Below are 20989 nucleotides of genomic sequence, written 5' to 3'. Positions count from 1 at the left end.
TTTTTTTGGTGTTGAGTTGTATGAGTTATTTACAAATTTTGAATATTAACCCCTTATCAGATGTATCATTGGTGAATATGTTCTCTCATTCAATGAGTTGTCTTCATTTTGTTGATGGTTTCCTTTGCTGTGTAAAACTTTTTTAGTTTGATGACGTCCTATTTGTTATTTTCTTCTTTTGTTTCCCTTGCCCAAGGAGATATATCAGAAAAACTATTGCTACGAGAAATATCTGAGATGTTACTGCCTATGTTTTCTTCTAGAATTTTTATGGTATTGAGTCTTACATTTAAATCTTTAATTTATTTTGAGCTTATTTTTGTATATGCTGTAAGAAGATGGTCTAGCTTCATTTTTTTTTTTTTTGCATGTATCTAATTCTCCTGACATAATTTATTGAATAGATTGTCTTTAATAACCCATTGTATGTTCTTGCCTCCTATGTCAAATATTAATTGACCATATAAGTATGATATTATTTCTGGGCTCTTGATTCTATTTTATTGATCTATATGTCTGTTTTTATGCCAGTACTATGCTGTTTTGATTAGCATGGCCTTGTAATATAGTTTGATATCAGGCAGCATGATCCCTCCAACTTTGTTCTTTCTTAAGATTGGTGTGGCTATCTGGATGTTTTCTTTGGGGTGTGTGTGTGTGTGTGTGTGTGTGTGTGTGTGTGGTCTTAAAATTTTTTGGATTATTTTATCTAGTTCTGTGAAATACACCACTGGTATTTTGATAGGAATTGTCTTGAATGTATAGATTGCTATGGGTAGTATGGCCATTTCAACGATGTTAATTCTTTCTATCCATGAGCATGGTATATGCTTCCATTTATTTGTATCCTCTTCAGTTTCTTTCTTCAGTGTCTTATAATTTTCTGAGTACAGGAGTTTTTTACTTCCTTGGTTAAATTTATTCCGAAAGTATTTTTTTTCAAAATGCAATCGTAAATAGGATTTTTTTTTTTAGTTTCCCTTTCTGATAGTTCATTATTGATGTATAAAAATGAAACTGAGTTCTGGATGTTTATTTTGTATCCTGCTACTTTACTGAATTCACTTATCAGTTCTAATAGTGTGTTGGTGAAATCTTTAGGGTTCTCTATATATCATATCATGTAATCTGCAAATAATGACCATTTTACTTCTTCCTTTCTCATCTGATGTCTTTCATTTCTTCTTGTGTGACTGTTGTGGCTAGGACTTCCAGTACTATGTTAGATAAAAGTGGTTAAAGTGAATATCCTTGTCTTGTTTCTGACCTTAAGGGAAATGCTTTTAGGTTTTTTTCATTGAGTATGATGTTAGCTGTGGGTTGTCATATATAGCCTTTATTATGTGGAGATATTTGCCCTCTATTCCCATTTTGCTGAGAGTTTTTATCATAAATAGGTGCTGGATTTTGTCAAAAGTTTTTTCTGTATTTATTGATATGCTCATATGATTTTTATCCTTCAGTCTGTTTATGTGGTGTATCACGTTAATTGATTGTGGATATTGCACCAAACTTGTATCCCAGGAATAAATCCCACTTGATCCTGGTGTGTGATCTTTTAAATGTATTGCTGGATTCTGTTTGCTAATATTTTGTTGAGGATTTTTGAATCTATGTTCATCAGGGATATTAGCCTATAGTTTTCTTTCTTTTTAGTGTTTTTATCTGGTTTTGGAATTAGGATAATGCTGGCTCATAAAATGTGCTTGAGAGTGTTCCCTCCTCTTGAATATTTTGAGGAGGATAGATGTTAGTTCTTTTTTGAATGCTTGGTAAGATTCACCCGTAAAGCCATCCAGTACAGGACTTTTGTTTGTTGGGAATTTTTTGATTACTGCTTCAATTTCATTCGTTGCAATCAGCCTGTTCAGATTTTCTTTCTCTTCTCGATTCAATTTTGGAAGATTGTACATTTCTAAGAATTTATCCATTTCTTCTAAATTGTCTAATTTGTTAGTATATAGTTGTTCATAATATTGTTATGATACTTTGTATTTCTGTGGTGTAAGTTGTTACTTCTCTTTCATTTCTGATTTATTTGGGTCATCTCTCTCTTTTCTTGATGGGTCTGGTTTAAGGTTTGCCAATCTGGTTTATCTTCTCTGAGAACCAGCTCTTGGTTTCATTGTTTTTGTTTTGTTTTTAGACTCTATTTTCTTTATTTCTGCTCTGATATTTATTATCTCCTTTCTTCTACTCACTTTGGGCTTTGTTTGTTGTTCTTCATTCAAGTTCAAGTGTAAGGTTAGATTGTTTATTTGAGATTTTTCTTGTTTTTTGAGGTAGGCCTGTCAAGCTATAAATTTCCCTCTTAGGATTGCCTTCTCTCTGTCCCATAGATTTTAGGTTCTTATGTCCTCATTTTCATGTTTCAAGGTATTTTTTGATTTCTTCCTTGATCTCATTGTTAACCCATTTATTGTTTAGTAACATGTTATTTTACCTTTCTGTGTTTGTGTGTTTTCCAGTTTTTGCTTTTTTCCTCTCATGATTGATTTCTAATTTTATACCATTATGGTCAGAGAAGATGTTTCTTAAACTTATTAAGACTTGTTTTGTGTTCTAACATGTGGTCTATCCTAAAAAATGTTCCATGTGCACTAGAAAAGAATGTATATTCTGATGCTTTGGGGTGAAATGCTCTGAAGAGATCAATTAAATTGATCTGATCTAATGTGTCACTTAAGGCCTCTGTTTCCTTATTGATTTTCTGTCTGGAAGATCTATCCATTGTTGTCAATAGGGTGTTAAAATCTCCTATTATAACTGTATTACTGTCAGTCTCTTCCTTTATGTCCATTAATATTTGCTTTACATATTTAGGTGCTTCTATTTTGGGTACATAATGTTTACAACAGTTATATTCCTTGTTGGATTGATCACTTTATAATTATGTAGTGTCTTTCTTTGTCTCTTATTATAGCCTTTATTTTAAAGTCTATCTATTCTGATATAAGTATTGCTACTCCAGCTTTTTCTTCATTTCTATTTGCATGATATATCTTTTTCCATCCCTTTACTTTTAGTCTGTGTGTGTCTTTCTTTCTGAGGTGGGTCTCTTCTAGATACCATATATATGGGTCTTGTTTTCTTTTCGTCTATTCAGCTACCCAATGTCTTCTGATTGGAGCATTTAAGCCATTTACATTTAAAGTGATTATTGATAGGTACGTATTTATTGCCATTTTATTATCTATAATTATATTCCTCTTTTCTTCTTCTTCCTAAAGAAGGCCCTTTAACATTTCTTGTAATACTGATTTTGTGAACTCCTTTAGCTTTTTGTTGTCTGGGACGACCTTTATTTGTTCTTTAATTTTAAATGATAGCCTTGATGCGTAGAGTAGTCTTGGTTGCAGGTCCTTGCTTTTTATGACTTTGAATATTTTATGCCAATCCTTTCTGGCCTGAAATGTTTCTATTGAGAGACCATCTGGCAGTCTTATGGGAGCTCCCCTGTAGATAACTAACCCTCTCTCATACTGCTTTTAACATTCTTTGTCTTTAACCTTCTAATGATGAGGTATCTTGGTATGGGCCTCTTTGAATTCACCTTGTTTGGGACTTCTTGCACTCTTGGATTTGTGTGTCTTTTTCCTTCATCAGGTTAGGAAAGTTTACAGTCATTATTTCATTAAATAAGTTCTCAATTCCTTGCTTTCTCTCTTCCTGGTATACCTATGATATGGATGTTGTTACACTTCATGTTGTCCCGGAGGTTCCTTAAACTATCCTTATTTTTTTAAATTCATATTTACTTTGCTGCTGATCAGGTGTTTGCTGCTACCTTGTATTCTTCAATCCTCTGCTTCATCTAGCCTACTGTTTATTCCTTCTAGTGTAGTGTTCATTTCATATATTGTATTTTTTATTTCTGAGTGCCTCTTTTTATGGTTCCTGTCTTTTTTCATACTGTTGAAGTTCTTACTAAATTTCTTGAGTATCCTTATAATCATTGTTTTGAAATCTATATGTGGTTGATTGCTTGCCTCCATTTCATTTAGGTTTTTTTTTTTCTTTTTGAGATTTCTCCTGTTCCTTTATTTGTGACATGTTTGTCTCCCCATTTTGGCTGCCTCCTTATGTTTGTTTTTGTATATTACATAGATCTGCTATCTCCCAGTCTTGGTAGGGTGGCCTCATGTAGTAGGTGTTCTGTGGGACCCAGCAGTGCAGTCTCTTTGATCACCTGATCTGAGTACTCCAGGAATGTTAGTTGTTTGGGTTCTGTAAGCTCTCCTATTGTAATCAAGTCTTAAATTTTTAAAATTAATTTTATTGGGGTGACATTGGTGAATAAAATTATATAGGTTTCAACTGTACATTTCTACGGTACATCATCTATATATTGTATTGTGTGCCCACTACCCAAGGTCAAATCATCTTTTTTCACCACATATTCGACTCCCTTTACTCTTTACTACCCCCTCCCACCCCTCTTCCCTCTGGTAATCACCATAATGTTGCCTGTGTCTATGAGGTTCTGTTTGTTTTTCCGTTTTTGTTTTTTTTTTTTCTCATTTGTTGCTTTTGTTTTTTATACTACATGAGTAAAACCATATGGTAATTAACTTTTTCTGTTTGATTTACTTTGCTTCTCATAATATTCTTAAGGTCCATCCATGCTATTACACATTCCAATATTGTTGTAATTGAATCCTAATTGCTAGTGGCCCATTTGTGCATGGGGTTGACCCTCAGGCTAGTTGACTGTGAGGATTAACCATGACCACAGTGCATGAGTTGCTTTCTAGGTTCTAGGTGCTGACCACATGAGGTGGAATTTGCCTCAGCAGGGTCTGGTGCCTGCTGAGATCTCCCTTTGGATGTGCAGCTTGTGAAAGTAATGGGATCCTGCTTCAGATCTATGTCAGATGTTGCCTGGGCAACCTGTTTGGAACAGGTTAGTATTAGAGTTGCATGAGAGGTTCTGAGTGAGTCACCAGGAAGAGGCAGACTGATACAGGTTCAAACTCACTGCCAGTGTTGGGTCTGATGCCACCCAGCAAAAGTCCCAGGGTATACCAATCTAGCTGCCACTTGCTGGGTTCTTGCAGATCTTTGTGGTGGGGTAGGGTCTCAGAGAGTCATCAGGGTGAGGCCAGCAGAGTTTAGTAGGTGCAAGCAGACCAAGATTTGGCTGTATGAAGGGAGTGCTCTGGACCAGTCAGGTGTGTGAGGTAAAAATGGCCTGTCTTAGAGCTACACAATACAGACTGTCCCAGATTCTGCCTGGACCTTCTGGAGGGCCCAAGCTTGGTTGGGCAGGGCCATCAGGAGTCTGGAGGGTGGAGCTAGAGGATCTCCTGAGAGGGGGAGGAGCCAGTCAGGGTCACAGGAAGGTGGGGGTAATGACCCCTGTCACAGAGCCACACAACTCAGTCACTGATATCCATTGAGACTGCCCACACCTCTATACACCTGACCAGGCAGCTGAACTCCTTAGCAGGGTTTGAGCTCTGCAGGGAGGGGTGATGGAAGTCCAGAGGATGGGTCTATTGCATTTGTCCATGCTGATGCTGTAAGGAGGGGAGTGCTCCACCCAAGAAAGATGGCATCTATGGTGTGGAAGAGGGACTTAACATAAAGATCCTGGTAGCTGTCCCATCAGCTTTCTCCCCAGAGGCACAAACCCCTGTCTTTCCTCACACAACTCTAGTCCACTCCGCCCTTCCTCCGCCAGAGCCCAGGGTGAGTGGATGCAAATGAAATTTTGTGTGCTGGCCCTTTAAGAGGACACCCGCGTCTCTAGCAGACTCCAGCCTCTCCCTGGCACACAGAAACCCTGCTGCTTTTCACAGCCAGGTCTACGTGGGCACATCTTCCTGGCTCTGGTGGTCTGGGCTGGAGAGCCCGGTGTGAGGCTGAGGCCCCTTGCTCCTTAGGAGGAACATTTGTAGTTGAAATATCTCTCAGGATTCTCAGCAGCTGCTTGTAGAAGCGGGGCCAGTCATTTTCACGTCTCCACCCTTCCTACCAGTCTTGATGTGGCTGCTGCTGTAATCCTTGGTTATAAGACTTCTCTTCAGCTAGGCTTCCGTTGGTTATTCAGGTTGATTGCTCTATATTTGAGCTGTAATTCCAGTTTGTTCCTGGGAGGAGGTGAGTGTAACTTCCACCTACTATGCCACCCTCTTCTGAACCCATAATGTAGTTTTTAAATGCATATCATTTCCCCTGACTTTGATAAAAATCTAAAATATTATGAACTCAGAATACTTTTCACGAATCATTTCTTCTTCTCATGGAGTGAAATTAGTTTATTTTGCAATTTCGTAAAGGTTTCTTTCCCTTAATTCAACAAGTTTGGCAAAGCTTTGCAATGAAAAGTTCAGTTCATTAAAAATGACCTTAATGGACGTAACATATATTGGTGGTGACAGGATCCATACTTTATTTTGGCACACAAAGATCCCATTAATTTGTCTTTGTCACTCTCTAGGGCTCAGCTGAGCAACAGTTCAGATTTAGCTTTCTGAAAGTAGCTACAGAATGAGCAATAAGTGGAGACAGTAGGAGAGGTGACAAATTTAGAACTCCTTGGTTTGCACTGAAGGGTTTTCTAATGACTACATAAAAATGGCTCTGTCTGTTCTTGAATTTGTGATTGATTTTTCTGACTTGGTGCATGCTGGGAGCAATCCGTGGGGATCAACTGTAGTTAACTCAGAGTTTGAGAGGGTACTTTTCCACTCAAGCATTTTCTAAACTTTCCTTATTAATGTTTGCAGTTTCCTATAGACCCCTTTTTATTCAAATAGAGGCAACTGAACTTTGCCCCTTAGAATAAACTATGGGCTAAAGTCAAAGTGTGATGCTTAAAAGTGAGTCCTCAAAGAACCTCAAGCATAGAAGACAGGCAGGGTGGTGGCATTAGCTGGGGAACCACCAGCTGAATTTGGGGTTAAATTGTACCTGTCTCTCACATGCTATTAGACACAACATGTATGAGGCAGATACAACATCTCCTTCGATTTCGCCATTTGTAAATGGTGATTATCAGGCATTTTTACTCCTTTAAAAGCTCTCTGGGAAGATGAATGATGCTGTAAAAAGGCTCAATCACAACCACAGTTAACACATATAGAGAGTTTCCAGCATACCCAGTACTTTACATATATTAACTTAATTTTCACAATAAGTCTATTATGAAGGTACTATTATTATGCTCATTTCACAAATGAGGAAATTGTAGCCTACAGGGTTAAGCGACTTGCTCAGTGTCCCCTGTCGTTAGTGGGGGATGCAAGATGAACACCCAGGCAGTCTGTCACTGGAGCCCACACTTTTGTTTCAAGCAGATTACTAATTTATTTATAAAATAATTTATGAAGAACATTTTTATATATCTAAATGCCTTAGATATATTACATATGCTCTTTTTAAACATTTTTATTAAATTTCTTGAGGTGATATTGGTTAATAAAATCATAGAGGTTTCAAGTGCACAATTCTACGACACATCATCTGTATATTGCATTGTATGGTGAAGGCAGGAGTGAGTTTGAGTGGGGCAACCCACATTTACACCACTGTGCTCACTGCTGCTCTTCATGGAAGCATGATCAATAATTAAACTGCTTTTTACTTTGATCCCGGTAAGGCTGTATCCTTATTTGAGCACACAAATACAGACTCATCCCGCACCAACTCACAGAGTTGGCGGCATGATGTATCTGAAAAAAAAATTCAAGTTTTAGGAAAGTATCTGTGATCAACATATAGGTAGGAATCACTGAGGTACATATACTGATACAAAATATCTGGTCATTTCCTATGTAAAAAGATTCAGTAATCTTTCCTCAAGTGCCAGTTTTGGAGTCAAAGTCAGAGTCAGATGATCATAATCTGCCAAACATCAGTTCACATAAACTGCCCCCTCCTAACCATTTCAGTGTATATCACATTCTTCTCATTTATTTCTCATATGTGTGAATTACTATGTTCTAGCTTAACTATTTTAGCTCAGAAGGACAAATCATAATGAAGATAATTTTGGAAATTCAATACATAATTCTCCACCATTCTTTTTAAAATCAATAACACTATCACACTGTGCATACCCAAACATCAAATGGCATTTCTTAAAAACAACTAGCTCATTTGTTCAATCTGTAGATAACTGGCCAACACTCAACATTTTGGTCACGATCCTATTATTTTATGATAAGAATGCACTCCAGGTTTCTTGAGGACAGGACTGCTGGGTTTAGTTTTATAGTATCTGCACAGGGCACAAATCAGGTGACTTATGAGCAGATTTAGCTTCCTTCATTAGGACGTGTGACTCCCCTGAGTCATTAAAACACACGATCAACCAGAGAGCTGATACTAAGCTTCTACTGTTGCAGAGGGTCTGCCGGATGGGAATGATTCGGGGAGATGGGGAGGAGGCCAGGAAGGAGGGAACTGGAAGTGAGAAAGGTCACGACAACTGCAGGTGCAAGGGCTGATTCCATCTGGCCAGGGTGAGGCCTTAGCTCTGCTAGGTGCCAGTCCTCAAAATAAAATGCTTTGCTGCGTTTTTAACTTGTCGTTCTAATGCTCCATCCTGTTCTCATTGAGCATCCTTTATGCTGCTTTAATGATCTGCAAATAGTGTTTAAATTTCTCGATCTTAGGTGAGATAACTTTCGATTCTTAAGAAATATATCTATTTTACATATATACACAATGTTCCTGTTATGTCCTGTGGCCTGAGATACATGAAAAGAATTGTATCGAGAATATAAACAACAAAACATTACTGATGTTTGATTCCCTAAATATTCTTTGAGGGAAAAACACATGTCACATAATTAACATTTCTAGCCGCTTTTTTCCCGCTTAAAATATGAGTTCACATTCTCGACCACTGAGTTAAGCCACCCACATTCTCAGACAACTTACTGGATATAAATATGGACTAATGTAAACATATGCTTAAATATTATACATCTAAATGCTATTTCCAACAAGGTAGAGAGGCATTTAATGACTACAGGATCACCATGGTGACTCTTCTAGGCTTTTCTTTCTGTACCTAATTCCTCGTGGGTCCTGTTCACACAGATGCATGACAGGAATTCCCCTGTGCTTCTGACTGAATCAGCCCATAGCTAAGCTGATGCCATCTGGCACCCAGATATCACCGCTGCCTTCTGCCTGCTTGCCTTCTTGCGTTTTGAAATGGCTCACGCCAAGGTTATTTCTGGCAATATGTTTGAGGCCTGGGTGTTGAATGTTTTCTAACCCTGTAGTAAAGCTGTTAACTGAAAATTGAGTAAGAAAACTCACGATTTCTTAAGTACAACACTGGGCAACTCAATCCTACCTTTGAGAGGACAGCACCACTAAGGCTCTCCACCTCTGGGCCAGGGTTTGCTGGCTGTGCTGATCATGTAGTGCCCAAAGGAATCACCTGTTGCTTGTTCTGAGCCATCTAAGCAGAACTCCCAGCAACTGAAATTAATCTGGGAGGAACCTCACTACCCTAGGTGCCCACTTAGGCAGTCCTCCCTTCCTCTCCTTGGGATGACTTCATGGGGAGAGCAGGAAGCCTGGAAAGAGAAAGGCAGAGCACCTGGAGCATCCAGGCCATACCTTTCCTTACACCTGCCTCCTTGACAGATTACACCATCTAGAACATTGGGTGGCCTTTTAGTGGCCTGGGGAATTAAGGAAATGAAGAATTTCCTTCTTAGTTAGATCAAGCTTTTTAAAAAGGCCAGTTCATTAACTTCCTGTACAGCACTAGTAGATGAGCTATGTCTTTTCATTACCTAGAGGTCACCACAGTATTATTTTTGCTCAAGAAATTAAGCTGTTTAAGTGTTCATTATGTTCACTCGGCTTGAGGTGGTGGTGATATTTACGCTTACATCTCAACAAAGACTGAAAGTAAGGTTAAAGTAGGGAGATTGGAACTCAAGTCGATAATTTCCTTAACTTCTACCAGGTTCATAAATATAATTCTTCTACCACATTGTAGTTCTGACCCCTCACCAAATAAAAGTAAAATTTTGAGAGTTTACAAAAGTACCTAGAAAGCAAATCCCATCTATTTGTCAGTGGAAGCCATCAGCTGGGCTCAATCTGGCATTTACAGGACAAGTGCTAAACTTAACAATACTCTCATCAAGCTGGACACAAATTCGGAAAGACAGAGTTCAAATAATAGTGGAGAATTCCATTAGGCATTTTCCATCTCCCTCTTTCTAGTGCCAGAATGGCATGCTCTTTCCTTCAGAAAAATGCAGCTCTCCCAGAATCTGAATATTTTTGGAAATCTCAGAATTCTTTCTGTGTGAATCAGGTAGCAGGGATTTCCATGGATTCCTCGGCTGAAATCCTCAGAAGCAAGTTCACTTTGTTTATTTATAAGATGGTCTGTGCTTGATCAACTTCATTGGCTAAAGCCCCACATTGCTCAGGCTTGGTTTGGGGTTAGATCTTGTTCACACTGTCCTGCTCAGTGGAGAGAGACAAAACTACCGTGCCTAAACATTCTTGCTGATGACTGTCAGGCAAACTTGATAAAAACATGTGCCTGAATCAAGACAAACCATGGCCACCGGTGAAAAATCAGTTTAGAGGATCTGACTCCCACAAGTTGGTTATGAAATCAATTTTTATATCAAGAAAATGTATCCACTATGTTCCTGCCTTGGTACCATATAAATCAAGTACAGCATAAAAAAACCAGCCTGTTGCCGAGGAAGAAGCAATTAATGTCTAAAAGAATTTCTGAATGAAGCTGCAGCTTTATAACAGGGATCTCAGTATATAAGTCCATTACCATAATGTGACTCAATCCCAATACTCGCTTCAGCCACTCTATGAGACTGACATCTGTATTTGTGTCTTCTGTATGGCATTTAGTTTAGTGAAACAGCACTACCGGTACAAACTTCTGTTCTAGAAAGTTTTAGTTATTTTTTGGACAGATTATATCTTACAGTGGTTGCTTTCCAACATATTTTTGGCAAGAGTGCTAACCAATTATTTTTTTCATTTGGGGGTTACCAAAAATATCTAATATTCAATAATAGTATCTCCATATACTAAAGATTTTCAGCTACTGATTTCCCTACATTATTTAATGAGACAGGCTAGTGATATTGGTTTTATTTTAAATAAGGGGAAATAAATGATATTTGCTGTTTTAATACAGAACTCTCCATGTTAGCTGGAGCCAAAGTGAGAGATAATAGTTCTGGGCCACTGTTCCTGTTTCTCCATAGCAGCAGTGACAGCCACAGCGTCTAAACATTACTGTTTAATTTAAGCAACGTGAGTCTCTTCGGTAGGGGGAGGAAAGACTTGCTGACAGTATGTCATTTTTTCATTATACTATGGAGACTAATTATAGGTTGCTACATACATTTAGAAACTAGTCTATGTGGTTTTAAAAAAGAAATAATTAAGCCCATACAAAATTATGTTTTTTAAATTCAAAATCAATAAAAAATATAATGTGACACGTAGGACCTTTCCTAGGATTCAGTGCACTGAACATGTAAAGTGCATTACAACGTGGAAACCATATACCTTTCACGACATTATCCTAAAGCTGTCACTTATTTCATTTTGGTATAAAAGTAATTGTTCTGAGCATAATAGCCTACATTTCCTTTACCTGGCACCAGCTCTCCAATTACAATCTACTTCAGTTCAGATGAATCATGCCAAGATGGCAATTCCATTACACCGAGAGTAAAATTTAATAATCTAATATATGACTATAGTTCCAGTGGCTAAAAGTATGTGTTTAACTACTTTAGGAGTTTCATTAAGATTAAAGTTAAACATAATGCACCTTAAACAGACCTTCGGTGGAAAACACTCATTACAAACTATGGCTGACCACGGTCTGGGTAATGCTCCTGCAGAAGCATTAAGCTCCCTTACAGCTTTCATTCGAGAGGTATCTAGTAAGGAGAAAGATGTTTAATCATTGATGCAAGATGTTGGGATTTAATTTTAACTTTGTTGAACTATTTAACACTGGCCATAACGCAATATTCCATATAGGGTTATGCTTCAGACCAAATGCAAAATAGAGCGCATGCAAGAGCAAATTTATTTAGGTAAAATAATATGAATCTAGCTTTAAACATATTTAACCAAAGAATACATATAGGGAGTAACTGGCTCCAATTACATGGCACCTTTCTGTGTCTCAGCCTTAGTGGATTAAAGACTTAGTACCCATCTAAAATGAACTGTTCGCCCCCTCTCCAGCAGCAAGAAGGCCTGTCAGGCCGGGTACCAGCAGGAGAGAAAGAAAACGTTTTAAGCCTTCACATATTCACGTAAACGTGGCACTGCGATCTTTGACCACTGCCTTTCCTTCAAAGCTCTGCAATGGTTAGTTGTTTTTTCTTAAAGCCTTTTCTCATAGAAGTAGAACAAAGTGCTGTGGTAACTTTACAGTACAGAAATAATCTCTGTTTGGCTTCCTGTCCTTTTAAGAGGGAAACGTGTTACCCAATGCACGAACCTGAAACCCATTTCGTTACAAACAGGCTTTGGTCACTGTACCAGTCTGTATTTTGGATTTCTTTTGCAATCTCTTGCTGGTTAGGGTGTGTCTCGGGAGCACAATTTGTGTTCTGGCAAGCCATATAAGATTTAGATTCAAATAGGATGAATCAGAGAAAATTCTAAACTGCTTTTGAATATATGGATTGCAATGTTAATTTCTATCTCTAGTAAAATTTAAATATGGGTTGAATTTGCAAACCGTTGTATAGCCTACGTGCTATGCTGTGAGCTCCTGGGGGGGGGTGGGGTGGGTAACAGGTCTTATGCACCAATGCACAGCACAGAGCCTAGTATTTAAATAAATTAATCTAGAAAATCTGAGAAATTGCTTTGCTTATAAATAAAATTCATCAATAAAGCGCTTTCCCTTGTTTTAAAAAATAACACAGCAGAGATTCCTATCAGTGTTTTCTACTAGAATCAATATACAGTTATTGATCAGTCAATTCATTTAAAGCTGTTTCTTCCTTGTTTGTTCTTGTGAAGCATCTGGAAAACCTGTGCCTAGCGGTCTTACAAATTCCATGGCCTTGACAAAACTGAGCAGGAATGAGACCATGATCAAGAGAGGCAAAGACTTGGGACCCATCTGATACCATTGCCAGTGGGGAAGGGAAAAGAAAAGCTAATAAGCTTCCTTTGCCCTCAGACACCCTTCACTCACCCTTTTATTTCTGTGAGTGGCTCTGTGGCAAAGCTGAGAGAGAAGGGGTGAGAGCTCCCCAGACTTTTACATCGAATCTACATCATCATCAGATGCAGCCTGGGCCTTCTCTCCTTGGGCCTCTTGGAAAAGGGGGAGTGAGATTCTGGAGAATAGAGCAGGCACTACCCCTTCGTTTTCTTACTTCAAAATGGAAAAGTATGTAGAGAGCAGTCATGTACTGAGAAGCACATTGAAATGGATAAATCTCCAAGCTGACAGCCCCGAAGCCTCATTTCACGCTTGGAAAGAGGACCGCGCTTAGTTTAGAACCATGGAAGCCACAACCAGGGAGACGGTGCTTTTTTTTAAACCGATAGGCCTCAGAAGCAAAACAACTTGTGGTTTTCAAACTTACGAGGGCTCTTCCGATACAGCGGCTCCTTCTTCTAGCTCTTGAGCTTGTTTGTACCACGGCGCCCTGGCCTCTACTGGAAGTTTCTCTGGGAATTAAAATCATGCACAGGAGAGAGAGGGAGTTAGAGCCAATTTGGGATGTCAGGGAAATTCCATCTCCCCCCTCACCAGTTCTTCCTTTTGCACTACCTACAAGCTATGTTGGTAACTGCAAATAAGAAAGTCTTAAGGTAAATTTCTGTCTCTGATGACTGTTATATCAAGAGAAAAAAAAATGAGATTTTAACATGTTTAATAATACTGGTCTCTGTGTATATATTTCCCCTTTATTATGTGGAAGAGCAAAAAAAAAGTCTTTTTATTATGAAAGTCATAACTCTAGGAGCACTAGCTCAATATGTCATCGAAGTATCTTTTCACTATTTCCTGTTGAAAAGATAGAGCAATATTTGCCTTTTAAAACAAAGTACAGTAAATTATACTGTGTTACTTTCATAAATTCTAACTTGTTTTTCTTTTGCCTTTTGGCTGAATGTGATCGATGCCATATTGTCAAAAACAAATAGAACTGTCACGCTGATATTTACAAAACATTGCTTTAGATATCTGACTCATTCAACACACCACCCCAAGGCTCACTGACAACTGGAATATAAGCAACTGAAGGTCAATAACCAATAATTTGACTTGTTTCACCCATTTATATAGCTTTGGCCAAACAGTTCAGAGCAAGCTTCCTAACTATTTCCTGGAAAAAAAACTGTGGAGGAGAAAAAGAAAGAGGGAGATTAAAACTGCTCCTACAGAAGTAACTGCCAAGATTTCCATTCTGACATATTTTATTAGGGTCATTTATAGGCATATTTGCTTTATAGTATAAGCCAGTGAAGCTCTATCACCATTTTATAACATAAAATTGCAAAGATCAAAGAAATGTCTATATATGCATACACCATAGAATTATATGGCATTTTAATGATGCTTAAGTAGAGCCAGACTCGCTACTTAGTTGTGAAAATCCAGATTTTATTTTTGATAGTTAACCACAAACTGCTTTTCTTTTTCTGAAGTGGTTTGGTAAAGACAGACTAATGAATAATTGCCTATTTTAAGTTAGGGGCATCGCTTCTTGTCATCTATGTGAAGCAATTGTTTATAGTCAGAAAACAAAGTGAGTGAGAAATATAAAACTGCCAAAGCCAAAAAGATTGGCTAACATTTTAGACACAGCAATCCAGTACCTATATACAGTAAAACCTCAATATAATGGACTAATTCGGGCGAGGGGTGTCCGTTAAAGCTGAAAGTCTCTTATATAATGAAGTAAATTTTCCCAATGTGTATGTTAAAAAATCGACAAATTAGTTTACCTGTTTTTACTTATGTAGATATGTTTGTGTAATTAAAATTAAGTATGGATGAAAAGTTTAATTTCACAGAAAATTTTCTATATGTATTACAGTAATTTTGAATAGGTCTAGTAAATGTGTGCATTCCCCAGTCATCAAGAAAAAACAAATGCACATGGCTGGGGAGTGGCTGAGCGCACGTGGGAACATCAGTGGCAGGCATTAAAGCTGCTGCAAAAGTCATGCCACTAGACAACAGAACCAATTACCGCACAGCATGTGGCGTGATCACGTGCTAATCATTCGCAGAACATTGTTTACGAGCGGTGACTCTTGGACTTAAATACGTAGGCCACAGTTGTAGATATGTAATATTTATTTATGTCAGCAAAATTACTACAGTGTTTTATGCCAACATATGACCTATTCACTAAAATTTGTTAAAAATAACAGTGAGTTAATAACAAAAAACCTGTTCATTTAATTGTAAGCAAATCTTGATTGAAAGCATTTAAAAATTAATAGGGTGTTAATTCTCACGTATGACATATGAACCTGAAATTTTGTCCATGAAATCCGAAGTTTGTGCAATCGAGGTCCACAAAATCTAGGGTTTACCATACGTCGTTTTACAACTAGCTCACCTCTCCCAAATAACTGACTCAATGATGCCATCTCTGACAGCACAAGCCATCTCCGTCTTTCAATAATGAAGCCTTCAGCTTGGCACTAAAAGTAGGCTTATAATACTTTACTGTCTATTTGAACTGAACCTGTCAGACGTACCAGTGGCCACTTCCTCCCATATTTGAGGATGCTAATGATAGTCAAGATAACATTTGTAGAAAACTTACTACCTGCTAGGCAGTGGGCTAAGCACTCGGCTTGCATTTTATCTCATTTAACCTTCACATGATCTCTGAGGGAGTTACTGTTATTATTTCCATTTTACAGATGAGGAAACTGAGGCTTAAAGAGAGATGTAATAAATTAAAATTAATTAGAATTTTTGGTATGCTTTTGTTTTTGTTTTTCTTTTATATCATTAATTTAGATTTCACAATGCTATTCATGCCTACCATGGGCAAACTATAGTGTGATAAAGAGCTATACTGTAGCTGGTTTTCAGAGAAATTTAATGGCTCAAGAAAATAAATTAAGAAGAAAATGGGAATCTTCTTTAATATTAAAAATAGGAGGAAGCTTGTAATAAAAAATTCTTTACTTTTGAATGTTTTTTGACTTTGGAATTTTCTATTGCATTGACATAGGCTCTACCAATATTAGCAGAGAAGTCAGACTAATATTCATGTTAATCTGAGAGACCCAGCATGATTATAATAAATCTTGCTCACTAAGGAGAACTTTTCTAAAGTTTACTTCTAAAAATTATTTGCATTATCTATTAAATTCTAATTTATTTCAATGTTTCATTTCAAATTATACTTCTGGAATCCAGTACCATAACAATTAAAAATTTTTAATATAAAAAGCAACAGCTTTCTGTTTCATCTGTCTGAGGAATGAAACTTCCCAATGTATTTCCTACTTAGCAAAGTAGACACTTTGAATTCACTGCATTGTTTTTAAGAGCAAGAAATGTGGCCAGTAAATCACACATATTTCTACAATATCTCTATAATATCTCCTTTTACGCAGATATATCTGATATTTCTCAGCACTATCTTCAAATAACTTTATGACTCAGGAGAGCATTATATAAATATGTAGTCCTTTATAACAATTTGCAAACCAAACTGTTTGAAAGATTAAAAATAAAGTTAAGTCCATTTAGTAGAGTCTACGTTACAAAGCATAGTTACTAAGAAACATGGGATACTTAAAAATTTTCTAAGGAGTTTAAAACAGCACCCGAGTACACATAATCAAAAGCCTGACGACAGAGCACCTGCCAAGTTACCTTTGGGTTTGTAGCAGGGCGTGGGTATGATGCATTCCTCTTTTATGTGGGGCTTGGTTTTGGAGCTACAGCCTCCCGTGTGCATTCCTCGGTGGTTGATGCAGAGAACCACCCGATACCGGAGGCCCTGGCCACACGTCACCGTGCACTAGAAGGAGAATACAAGACAGGAGACTCACAGGCAAAGCTTTGTTCACTCTTTGTTTCCCACCTGAGACTTTTTAAAGGGCTACTTATGTGTATAAGGACCCTCGATGGAGTTAGTCCGTCTCTTACCCACCATGGGGTCTTCCTTCTATTTGGCCACTTAGGGTGCAGCTGGCTGAAAATTGAATTACTTTCAATTTCCCAGCTTCAAATTATTCAATCAGCATCCCTTCGGCACCCGCTGTGTGCAAAGTCCCAAACCAAGAAGCCAAGAGGGGAAAAGAGCCTGGAGAGTGCGCTCACTGTTGATGACCACCGCGGCATTTTAAATTACTTAGTCCCCTTGCTAAGGATTGGTAGGTTCAAACTATGGGACATGCTAGCTCCCACATAGACATAAAAAGGTTTTTCAACTGTCATCATAGCTAATTTATAGGGCAGCGTGGCTGATCCAATTGATAATGCTGACGTGGAAAAAAAGCGTTTAAAGGAACTGATTCAATGGCCAGATGTAGACAGCACCTCGGCTGCTCTATCCAGGAGCAAGTCCAGATAAAGAGAAATGCCCCAGCTCCGATCTGCTGCCACAAAGTGAAAAGTCTTTTGCCATCTCTGTGGCTGAGCGCACAATGGTTTATCCCCTCGGCTTTCTATCTCCTTTGCTATTTCAGACCTTTCTGCATGGGCAGCCAGGAAACCCACAATCAAAATCGTTGTGTGGTTAAGGTGCTGCAGAGGCTTCCCTAACATCTAGAACGTATTCGTTCTGGTTATTCTACTTCACCCCATTCTAATTATATTGTGAGTTTCATTGCCTCTTTTCCCCCCAATGAATAACATACATAGCTTTAATTTTTACCCACCTCAGACCCCTTTTGGATAGAGAGAAAGGATAAGACATTAAAAAACGAAACTAAACTTTTGGGCTGCTGAGCTCTTTCATAGATTCAGGCTTAGTCATGGGCCTCAGTTACTCTTGACAGACATGTGCCTCCCCTGGTCCTTGGCAGACACGGAGGCGGCGGAGGCTTCCTGAGGGAACTTGAGGCAGACAGGGGTACAGGTTGACTCAGGGTTGGGCTCGGCTGGCTTAGGGACATGCCTGCGCCAGGAGCTAAACTCTAGACTTGCAGACGCCTCAAGGGGAGAAGCAGGGAAGAGTGGACTGATTTTCTTAAGGAACAAAGAAAGAAGGCACAGTTACCGGAGACCACTCCTGTGCCAGCCATTTAGGGCAGTCAAAAATGTTGCAGGGCTGCACGATGGGCATCTTAGGGGTGTACATGCATTTCCACTCTTCCACTGAGGTGACATGCCCCTGGATGTCCTCCTCGACACAGGAAACTGCCCGGCTCTGGATGCCCCCCCCACACGAGGAGGAGCACGCGGTCCACGGGGTGGCCTCCCACCTACAGAAGCAAGGGGAGTTATCAGGGCAGACATGCACATCGCCGAACCTCAGTGACCTCTCCGAGCCAACCCCGTTCCCATGCCTATGGGGCCATCGGTTCTGAGAGGCTATGGGCCAGACAGCTAAAAGCCATCTGTCGCCTGAGATCTGATGAGAAAGAGAGAAGGAGCCAATGTTGGCAAAAGTGCCCTGTAAACCTTGAAGCTCCACACAACTGTACGAAATTACTGTTGGAGAGCTGTCCACAAAGATATCTGTGCTGTCTGTAACTTACTCAAAGGAGGGCTGTTCAGTCCTTCTGCTAGTTTTAATGTACATGCTTTGTGTGTATATTGTGTTTTATAAATATATATTCCGAATATATAATATTTTATTAAACCATTAAATATTTATGTCAAGACTGAAGTTGGTCAATCAGCTAACACTAATAGTTTGCATCGGGGCTGATGTTTTTTATTTTCAATGCAATACTTTATTACTTAGCTTCTGGACTCTTTTACACGAGAAGCTCATGGAAGGTCAAGGTAAACCACACTCCTTTTTTCCCTTGCTTCCATAGTCATCAGCTTTGGGACTCGATGGATTCAGCACGATTCTGAAGTCCAAACTGTGCCATCATTACACTAAGGGGCAAGTGTGTTAATCCAGGCATTAGCTACTTGTTCCCTAGTGATGAGGGATACTAGCAGGTAGTGTTTCCCCAGTAAAGAACTCCCGGAACTATGAAGAACTTTGGTTTTGGTTGGAAGGTTAATGGCATTGGAATCTAGAAATACACTTAAGTAAGAGAGAAAATAACAATATTATCAATAACATTTAAGAGAATCCCATTGATTGTTTAGATCTCTACATAGCTTGGAAGCATTTGGGAGCAGATGCAGAGAGGCATCTTTGCCTGATTCTTTTCTCTCTGCCTATAGATTTAGAGAGTGTAGAATTAAAAAAAATAGAAACATTGGAACTGAGCTTGTCTTTCTTGCATATATTCTGCTTGTTAATGAGGATCACTGAGGAACTTTAAGATTTCTCTTAGAATTAGGAAGACATATTTTAATGATAGTGACACAAAGCATCACCAAGTTGATCCACTTGGACAGTTACATTTAAAAATAATGCACAGGTGGCCCTGGCTGGTGTGGCTGAGTTGGTTGGAGCATCGTCCCGTGCACCAAATGGACACAGGTTCAATTCCCGATCAGGGCACATTCCTAGGTTTTGGGCTTGAACTGGAGGCAGTCAATCAATGTTTTGCTCTCACATCGATGTTTTCTCTCTCTCTCTCTCCCTCTCCCTTCCTCTCTCTCTAAAAATCAGTTAAAAATTCTTTAAAAAATAAATTAAAAAATAAAAATATTGCACAGGTATATCGTGGAGACAGTAATTATTCTCTAAGTAGGATTTCATGTACAGTGTGATTCTGACTTCTCTTGTGCATGAGACTGTACAATGTGTGTTTCACAGTTAGAGAATTTTCCTTCACATTTTCTTTGTGCTGCTCAAATCTAGGCAACAACTATTATCTCCACTGCCAATAGCCTAAACTTGTTGCCAAATACAATATTTTCCTATGAATATTTCCCCAGGAGACTCAAAAGAAAATGTTATTATGGGGAAACTGAGGACCTCTGTTTAGCCCTTAGGAAATTTTATGACCCCTTCCAAGAGCACGAAGCAGCCCTGTAGAGTGTTTCTCTTCTAGAAGGTAAGACCAATTCTCATTTGTCTCCACAACTCTCTGGAGAGCTTCCCTCTGGAGGTGGAAAACAGGTCTGATTCAGACGGGAACTGGGCTGAATATATAAGTACACGTTCGCCTTGGATTTGACCTGACAGTGAAGGGGGAATATGTTTTTGAATGTACTTTAATCTCTTGGAACATTAAGATGCCATAAAAGGAGCACATGTTTTAATTGGTACTTTAACATCCCTAAACTTGACCCTTCTAAAGAGAGTGATTAATTTCTGTCTCAACACTTGGGCCTGACTCAGAGCGTAATTTCATGAACAGTAATAAGGATCCTTTTTCCATGTCAGTGATCACAGAAAGACAAATGATGCTAATATTATTCTAAGAATTTGTAGTATGGCTACAGCATACAACTATATTTCTCTATGTGAAAAATTACCATATGAATCCTTGCATAACAATAGTGTTATGAGGAATCTCAAAACAAAACATGTCTGGGTGCTTTAAAGGACATAATAAAAAAAGGTGAGAGAGGGCATCAGTTAGGATATCTTTATACAGGGACCAGGTACGTGCTTGGATTAAAAAAAAAAAAAAAGGCAAGCATGTCCAAGAATCTTTTCCTGGAAAAATAAGAAATGAGTTCGTATATCATATATTTTAACTCCTTTGGCTTTTAATTTTTAAACACACAGTGTGTTTAGTTTAAGAAATTTTCAAAATTAAGAATGATGTGAAAAAGTTGCATGTATTAATTATGAATTAAAGATAATTTATCAGATTACATTCTTATATATTCATAAGTGTTACAGTCAAAATTGAAAGAAAAAAATCTAAATATTCATTAATTGTGTTTTGTATCTACACTGTGGTCTTAAGCTCATTCAAA

The 20989-nt window shown here is 38.4% G+C and overlaps 1 protein-coding gene across 1 annotated transcript in view; it reads right to left on the bottom strand.

Annotated features, from left to right (window-relative positions):
• The window catches only part of ADAMTSL1 (ADAMTS like 1), a 368021-nt gene that overhangs the window by 177975 nt on the left and 169057 nt on the right, over window positions 1-20989 (bottom strand). The window contains exons 11-13 of the mRNA XM_081151642.1: window positions 18207-18411; window positions 16856-17003; window positions 13587-13671 (exon numbers count right to left, since the gene is read on the bottom strand). Coding sequence (XP_081007768.1) covers window positions 13587-13671; window positions 16856-17003; window positions 18207-18411 — 438 coding nt within the window. The remainder of the gene's footprint in view (window positions 1-13586; window positions 13672-16855; window positions 17004-18206; window positions 18412-20989) is intronic.

The sequence above is a fragment of the Miniopterus schreibersii genome (genome assembly GCF_964146895.1).
Source record: "Miniopterus schreibersii genome assembly, chromosome: 11".
Classification (NCBI taxonomy): Eukaryota; Metazoa; Chordata; class Mammalia; order Chiroptera; family Miniopteridae; genus Miniopterus; species Miniopterus schreibersii.
This window is presented reverse-complemented; position numbering and strand designations above follow the sequence as displayed.